This window comes from Aedes albopictus, chromosome 2 (genome assembly GCF_035046485.1).
Source record: "Aedes albopictus strain Foshan chromosome 2, AalbF5, whole genome shotgun sequence".
NCBI lineage: Eukaryota > Metazoa > Arthropoda > Insecta > Diptera > Culicidae > Aedes > Aedes albopictus.
In genome coordinates, this window is record NC_085137.1 from 48,669,318 (window position 1) to 48,678,634 (window position 9,317).

General features: G+C 35.7%; 1 protein-coding gene across 2 annotated transcripts in view; it reads left to right on the forward strand.

Annotated features, from left to right (window-relative positions):
- The window catches only part of LOC109421516 (GTPase-activating protein CdGAPr), a 108,025-nt gene extending 99,635 nt beyond the window's left edge, over positions 1-8,390 (forward strand). For both annotated transcript variants that reach the window (XM_062849653.1, XM_029871219.2), the window contains one exon: positions 6,340-8,390. In XM_062849653.1, coding sequence (XP_062705637.1) covers positions 6,340-6,418 — 79 coding nt within the window. In that variant the 3' untranslated portion in view covers positions 6,419-8,390. The remainder of the gene's footprint in view (positions 1-6,339) is intronic.
- Positions 8,391-9,317: the final 927 nt, after the last annotated feature.

Genomic DNA, 9,317 nt, shown 5'->3' on the forward strand with positions numbered 1-9,317 from the left:
TGATTTTTGGATTTTTGTATGGTTAGATGATCAAATTCTTCGTTTCTGCAATGAAATGATGCAAACAGCGTGGGTAGGACAATTTCTTGCGTAATTGCTGTTTTAGCAAAAGTTTGGGTAACTGAGTTGTTGTATTATTTATTTCTTGCAAATTCAACAACACAGTTACCCAAACTTTTCCTCAAACAGCATCAAATTAGGCAAGAAATCATCCTACCCACGCTGCTTGCACCATGTTATAGCCGAAATGGAGAATTGATCATCTCACCATACAAAAATCCAATCAAAATTCAATTGTAAATCATTGGAGATATACCATGACATCGTGCGGCTTCCAATGTACCATCGAAACGCATGTTGCCAAAAGCACCTTCGATGTCAAACAAAACACCCAAACAAGATTACCTTCGAGTGAATACTTTCCCGATGTCGTAAACAAGATTGGTAATCATTTTGGTTCACATGAAGAGGCACATTGGCCAGATGAACATCACGAACAATGCGTTCTTAACAGATATCTGAATTGAATTGTGATAGCAAATACATCCATGGTGGTTAGTCCAGCAAAGTTTCTCTCTCTCTCTCTCTCTCTCTCTTCTTGGCGTAACGTCCTCACTGGGACAAAGCCTGCTTCTCAGCTTAGTGTTCAATGAGCACTTCCACAGTTTTTAACTGAGAGCTTCCTCTGCCAATGACCATTTTGCATGTGTATATCGTGTGGCAGGCACGAAGATACTCTATGCCCAAGGAAGTCAAGGAAATTTCCTTTACGTCACCCTCAGCATGGTCATGTTGAATACCCGTGCGTTTACCGCCTCGGCTATATGGGCCAAGCAAGGATTCTACTCCCTGGAAAAACCTAGAAAATCGGGAACCGTCAGATAATTTTATTTATCGCAGAAAAACCTAGAATACTCAGGGAGTAAATTGAGTATTCAGGGAAATTTGGCACCGATAAAAATAAAAGATTGGGTCGTGTGAATAAAAAGTAGTAAACTTTAGTATACTAGCAGATCTACTCAAAAGAAGAATCCATAAAATTACTGAATTGTTGGTATAAATAAAAAAGTTTTCGCTTATGTAGTGTTTTCTTCTTTCGAACATGAGATTTTAGGTGCTTACTACATGTTTGTAGTAAGAACAAACTGACAAAAAAAAAAACATTTTTTACGTAATGCTGCTGCCGGTCCTTACTGTTAGCTTGTGGTTCTGCGAAGACGTTCAAAATTCTTCTGATATTTATTCACAAAGCAGCTTAAATCAATAAGAAATCTGGATAATCGTGGAGCATAAGGAGGCTCCTAGACATATCAGATATTTCCGAGAAGCCGACGATTCCGATAAGATACTGCAAATTCCACGAGGACGTGGATGAACCTTGATGTTAAAATCCATATAGAAATTCCGCTACAAGGGTTTTTTTTTCAGAAATTCCGTCTGAGTTTCTTTCTGGAACTTTCTATAGTAATACCTCCTGGAATGCCTCCCAGGATTTCTCATAAATTCCTTCCGTATTGTTCACGTCTTTTGTCTTGGTATTCCTTTTCAAATTATTCTCGGATAGATATACTTCCGGATTCCTTCCTGCAATTTTTGCCAGGTTTCCTGACTTCCGACTGATTTCTCCTGGAGTTTTTCACGGGGATGCTACAGAATTTCTTCCCATAATTTCTTCCAGGTATTGCTCACAGAGCCCCTCGTGGAATTTTTCCCGGAGTTCCACCTGCGTTTTGCTGAAAGAAACTTTCGTAGGATTTCTACCAGCACTTATCCCGAGTTCTCTAAAATCGTAGATTGCAGAATTTCTCCTAAGATTTCTCTCGGAGATTTTACGCGATTCCTGCCGGTGTTCCTCTTGGGATTTTCCCAGGAGATCTTCCCAGAATTTCTCTCAGAGTTGCTGCAGCAGTTATTTCTGGGATTTCTACTAGAACTCCTCCAATGATTTCTTGAGGGGTTTTTCACGAATTTTCTTCCTGAGTTCCTCCTGAGCTTTCTTTTAGAATTATTTCCTGCTTTTCTACAGGCGATTCAGCTGAGATATTTCTTGGAGGATCTCGCGGGGTTTATTTTGAATTTTAACCTCAGATTTCTCTTGATCAGTGCATCAGAACTTCTGACGCACAACTCTCAAGAAGCAAGTTTCAAACAACAGCGGATTTTATTATTCTGTTCTTGCTCACTTCTAATAAGCTTAACATGAGGAGCTCAGGTGCGCTGGTTTTGTTTACGAAGAGATTTGTGCTTTCGAAATCGTGAGTAGGTTCCAAAGGCGGCCAATTTGGGACTCTAACAAGTCCTTAAGGACATCCAAGGAGGAACTCTGAAAAGTTCATGAAATCCTGGCACCAGCTACGGTAAAATTACGTGAGGACATCCAAGAGAAATACCTGAAAAGTATCGGCAAAAAATCCGTGGCAAACTGTTGGAAAATTATCCCGGAATACCACTTAGTGACATTCGTGAAGGAATTTTGAATAATTTTGGATGGACCTTTAGGAGTAATCCAGCGAGAAACTCTGGAAGCACATCGAAAAATTTCTGGAAAAAATATCGGTAGGTACTTAAACAAATATCTCGTGAAAAACTTCTGCGGAAATCCAGGAAGGGACTCTGGTAGAAATCCCAGGAACAACTATCAGAAATCTGTTTACTTAATTTTTGGGTATACTCTTGTGTAGTTTTTGAAGAGTTTATAATTTTCAGAATATTTGGGTTATTTTTTTAATTATAAACCTGGAAACCTCTGGGTGTTTTTATTTTGAGTTATGAGTAGACATCCTGTTCAGGTATGAGTGTAGCGACGATTTCGTTGTTGACAAGCACACATGCTCGAGGAATGACATACGCCATACATTATTAACCCCCGTGGCTATTCCAGTGATACACTGTTTTAATTGCATAATGTGAAACAATATAGGGAAGAAACTACAACTCCTAGCTGGTGGTCTTTGACACCATTGACCCGTGAAAGCATGAGGTAAGAACGAGCTAGTTGGACGCTAATTCCAGGTTGTCGACTCTCCATTCTGCAACCCAGATAGATAGGATATCGGTTCTCTTATTAAAAATAGTGCTCTCGATTTCATCTTACCTAATTCAAATTCTTTAGAATTTCGACAGATAACGCATAAGGGAGAAGAGGTTAAAAATCATGGTCACTTTTGTCTTATTCATGCCAAACGGGTGCAGAATTCTTAGGTCATGAATTGTCAAACCGTGTAATGGAGAATAGGATGAATTTGGGAGTGTGAGATTACTAAGGGTTCATTCATATATTACGTAACATGAAATTCGACCCCCTTCCTCTCCCACGTAACAACATTTGTATGGGAAAAATTGAAATTTTGTATGAAGTGTCACACTGCCCTTTAGTGCTACGTAATATTTGAACGAACCCTAATGGCACTGATATGTAGCGTTTTACTCTGATTCTTGACAGAGAATATTTTTGACAAAAGAGGGCAGGTCTAAGATGTACACGAATAAAAAAAGTTTTATCAAAATGAATACATATTATCTAACCGCATAAAAATGTATGAAAGATTCAACCACACAACCTGTGATAAATTCGCACATTTACTTATTTAGCTCTAGCGCTGAGTTTAGTGAATAATTCGCAGCATTTTGGACATTGAACAAAAATCTTCTATATTCTTAGCTTAATATTGTTCGATATGTAGTGAGGATCCTCATCTGATCATCGATAATATCTGATCTCAACCGCTACCCAGTGTACTACATGTTCGACATATGATTCGTTGTACGAATTAGGAGTTAATAAGGTACTAACTTATAGCTTCAATCAATCTAGAGCCACAAATAATTTATTAAAATGTTTTTGGAGAAGATGAAGTGGTTTTGTGCCCTTTTGAGAAAGATTTCGAAAGGCACTCAAAGGGGCGTTTCTCTCTATTCCAAATTTTTAGTTCGAAATAAATGATAAAATAATCAATCCAGGTTCAGCCATAAACCAAAGTGCTAATTTAACCCTCTAATACCCAAATTTTTGATTTTGATCTAAATATCATTTTTCGTCATCTAAAATCGATTTAAACATGTTTTGGAACACGCAGAAGTCGGTCCACTCAATAATGAGCAAGATCTACTCAAATTTATATTCATCCCATGGCACTCCTAAAGTGAGCAAGTGGGGCCTTACTCATTTTTGAGCAAAGGCTTGAATGCCAAAGCAGCATGAGTAAGCTTCACACATTGAAGCGTTTCGTCACCATTCCGGAAGAATGAGTAACTGTTACACATAAATGCGAATGCTTCGCTTGCTCTGCAAATGTGTGATAGCTACTCATTTTGATTAAATTAATTTTTTCATAGTTGTTTGAATAAAAAAAAGGATTTTAGGCAATTAAATGTTTTATATTAAATATACATACACTGTGGTGCATAATTGATCGGACAAACGCCGATTTTCATACAAAATGGCCAAGTTTGAGATGCTGTAACTATGGTTTGCTTTGATGGATTGAGCTCAATTTTTGACACAGAACTACAAATATGCTGAATTTTGTGTATACAAAGTATAAAATGTTTTCGTTCACAGGTCTGGGCGTGGCAAGGCGTTGAAAAAATTGCGAAAGTGATCGGACAGCGGCACGCGTGTAAATCAAAGGGGTACCGCTGTCCGATCACTTTTGCAATATTTTCGACGCTTTGCCACGCCCAGACCTGTGAACGAAAACATTTTATACTTTGTATGCACAAAATTCAGCATATTTGTAGTTCCGTGTCAAAAATTGAGCTCAATCCAACAAAGCAAACCATAGTTACAGCATCTTAAACTTGGCCATTTTGTATGAAAATCGACGTTTGTCCGATCAATTATGCACCACAGTGTATATATACCATTTTATTAAAATTGATAAAAATTCTGCCGTCGCAGAAGTCCTCAATTTTTTTTTGCGGTTCCGTATCCGGTATCGATGACTAGATTTATCAATTTCCTGTGTGTTCCAGCGATGCAGTTTTCACCTAAATCAAATAAGACTAAATTAAACAACTTAATTTACTTAATTTTTAATTGATTACTTACTTTTGGCGATCATCCTTTCATCACAACTTTTTTTTTATTTTTTTGTTGAAACAAAAAATGACAAACGCTCGCTTTTTGGAGCGTTTGTCAACACAAGCCAGGAGCTCAAAAATGAGTAACTGGCCATCAGCTCACGGCGTGAGTAAGACGTACACATAATTTTCACACATTCTCCCGGATTTGCAGCGATGCTCCACAGTGAGTAACTGTTACTCATGCGATGTGCAGAGCAGTTTAAGCGTGAAGATGATTCTTTTTAATTCTCGATTTCATGAATTTCAGTTTTTGATTTTTCGAATTTTTATTTTTGAACATCCCCACACTTTTATATTTTTCCTGGAAGCCTATTTGGGATACGGATTTTTTGGGATGAAAACATTTTGAGATTTTATGATTATTGTTGAAATATTTTTATTTTAATTTTTTTTTCATATAATTTTTTTTCCGTGTAATTTTATGGAAAATAATTTTAGAGTGTATTCGATCCCCTTAAACTATTAAACAAGGATAGAATGGTTTGGGAAAAAATTAAAATATGTTAATTGTAGCGATTCAATACAAAATAAACAATGATTTCTAAAAGGTGACCAAAACATCAATTTTTCAATGATTTTTGAAAAATGTAAATACGTATTAAAATACACCAAAAACCATTTTGAGATATTCAAAACAGTCCTAAATATCAGCCAAAAATATCAAAATTTTGATTTCCCTCGAAACAAAAATTACAAAAATGCTCAAACTATACCCCGTCTAAAGGCGGGATTGGGTATTAGAGGGTTAACTTAATTTTTGTTCTGCTCTGCTTTTGCGCAATTTTGAGTGACTTTCCTTATCCGTGTAAGAAAACTTGCATGCAATAAATATTATAAAAAAACCTAAAAACATTTCTACTCAATGACTGAATGATTTTGTCAGCAATCGACATGTTTTTGTTTTTATACTCAGTTATAGCTGAAATTACAACTACAATTTATAATTGTAATCGACGATAAGTTTTCAACCCTAACTGAAGAATAACATAAGAGTTACATAAGTACTTAAACGTGCATCAGACTTTAGCAATCTGTTTGGGTGCGATGTACTAAAAATTATTCCCGGGTAAATATTTTACGCGTGCTTTCTGCTGCTCTACCTTATCGACGTCTTCGAACATCATTTTCTTGCGATAGTTTTATTTTTGTAGCTTCAACACAAGCCTGCCGGCTACTTTACCATCATCCTTACTCACCCCTCGCTCATGCATTGTTTCTTTTTGTGTGTATTTTTTTCGATTTTCCCCATTTCAGACGAGATCGATTTTCCCCGCAAATTTCCATCAAGGACGTCGCTGCCATGTTCGAGTCACGGTCACAAAATCAATCGTAATCGGATCGAATGAATGGGAAAGGCTTATGCCGATGCACGCTAAAAAGAAGGCCTACATGTGCACCGTTTTTGGAGATTGCGGTATTTTTGGAAAACGTTTAGTTTTGGAAACATACAATTCTATACCTATGCCTTCGTGTTCTACTTGACCAAAATTTGTACGTTGCAAATAAAAATGACTGTTCTGTTTTTTTTTAATCTGTAAAATAAAACTATATGAGAGGAATCAAACACTTTAGGAGGATGAAGAGAAAACACATTGATATTAATCAGGTTCTTACACTAAGCTTTCAGCTGCAGCTTAATTAATGTTGAACAAACATAAACATAAAATGATAGAAGTTCCATGCTACTACAACCGACAAAAACACAGTTCGTTTATTTAAAAATCTCATCTCTTACTCAGCAATTGTGGGAAAAATGACTTATGAGCGAGTTAAAATATTACACATTGAAACGTGAGTAAAACAAGTGAGTTGGACAAAAGCAAACAATGTAGCAAATATATTCGTAAAAAAATGGACTGCTACTACTGCAAAAAGGGAAACAAAAAGTTGCATTTATGCACAATTCACTTACTGAAAGCTGTATTGTATAACGATACAGTTTACCAACACATTGATTCTTGTTAGTGACTGTCGAAGGCTCTTTATTACTCACAATCTCTCTTTCGTAAAGTTATGTTTATAGAATCAAACAACATGAGCTGATCGCTGAACATTTTTTGCAACCGTACGGATAGATGACGAATCGATAGAATATAACTACAAACAAGATGATAAAAACTAAGGAGATTAATCATGTAGGAATTTGATATGTGAGAAATTTTAGGAACAAAGAGGCATCAAAATGTGTAAAGCAAGTTTGCTATTAGTGCTGAAGTACGTTCAGTTATTGAATAATTTAACAATGCTGTAACGAACGATTATTCTATGCATTGTACATATTGGTATGAAAGGGGAACAGAAGCTCACTAAAGCTGCATGCATCACACTTTTCATTAGATAGATTTATGTTATATCGTTTCTTTACCGATGTTTTGCTTCTGAAACCTGATTAGCTTCGTTTACAAAACGAATTGTATTTATCTATTTTGAAACTGTTTTGTTCCGGTTTTGTTTTAAAAATTTGACGTACGAGAATAAATTTGTTTTGTTTTAGAAAATCTTGTTTCAGTCCAAAAAAAAAAGCGCCGAACGTTAGAAACTTGAAGCAACATTTTGGAAGATCATTTACAGTGTGGGCGATAGCAGATTTCAGAAATCTTATCGGAGTTTAAAAAAGTTTCAATAACGTAATCTGAGTAGATAAACCGATGCAGACAATAAATCAGTGACAAATTTTGAAAGCATGCAATTGATAGGTATCCTTCCTTTTCCATAAAAAAAATCTCCAATAATTACTTGCTGTAAATTGATTTATCCAAACACTATCTTCTCAGCTGTTTGCTTATTTATGTAAATACACATTTGTTTATTTGATAAAACAATTCTAATGGAAAATAATGTGAAGCTTGGCGAACGCACCAACGTTAGATTCTTTGTAAATACATTAATTGGAAACGAATATTTCATTACCGATAGGATAGTGAATAAAGATGTCACAAGAAACACAATATGTAAATTTTGCGTTGCATCAACAACGGAAAGGAAGGAAAGTGAAACTCTCAAAACAAATACTAACTAATCGCAAAGCAACACACAGTCAAAACTTACATAGAAACTATAACTAACTTGATATTAACATGCGCTACTATTCGATATTGAAGATAATCGACCAGCAGCAACAACAACTAGGAATATTCAAAACTTATAAATGCATCTTTTGCTAAGCACACACACACTATCCAGATCTTTGAACGAAAAAAATGTTACAATACAAAAAAAAAACTAAATGGAAATAATGAACCAAGGTAACTGAATAAAAATAAATTCTTTCCTCGTAAACACGTTGAATTCCAGTGAAAAACTTGTGCCTTGTCGTTGGTTATCGATAGATCCGAAAATTCCCGTTTCACTTTAGGGGGCAACCAATTGGCTTCTTTAGCGGTGTTGAGATAATCTGCATCGGAATCTGCATGAAAAACTGAGCCGAAATCCAAATTTTCATGAATTTTGGTGCCCGGGAACCTATTTAAAAATCAATTTGAAGTTTGTATGGGAGCGATTTCTCGGATCACCCCTCGTCGCATTTTGTACTGGGCGGAGCTGTCAAGCAGTTGCTCAGCTGTCAAAAGGTGATTTCAAAAAATCTCTTTGAAATTGTTTTTAGGCATCAAAATAAAGTTCTAAAAATCTGAAAAAAATCATAGTGGAACAGAAAAAGATGCTCTTTCGTATGAAATCGAAAAAACAATACATTTTTCTAAATTTAAAAACCCAATTATTATGTCGCACAAAAATTGACCAATGACCCTACCCCCCTCTTCACTAAAACTATGAATTCATAAATGGGTGCTCATTAGTAATATGGTATTTACTTGAAAGATGAAACTTTTCGGTTTATTAATACTAATTTAAAAGTTAATGAAAATAATAAAGTTTAGAGATTCGAAAAAATGTGACAAGTAATCTAGTATCAGCACTATTAACGTGAAATTAGGCGCTGTTCATAAATTACGTAGACTCGGGCTAGACACCACCCCCTAACATGCTTATTATAAAAAAAAACTTTTTCAATCGACTCATAGCTTCTATATGCGCTAACCCTTTAGATTGCTGGTTGGAGAGAGAATCACCCGTTTATGTGTAAATAATAAATCAATAACTTAGACATAATGACTTATAATATATTCCTAGTGTAATAGAAAAATATACGTAACCATGAGCACAAAAAAATTTGAAAGCAAGCAACAATTTCAGAACGCACAGGAGACGAATGTTTTGCGCGAAAGCGTGCT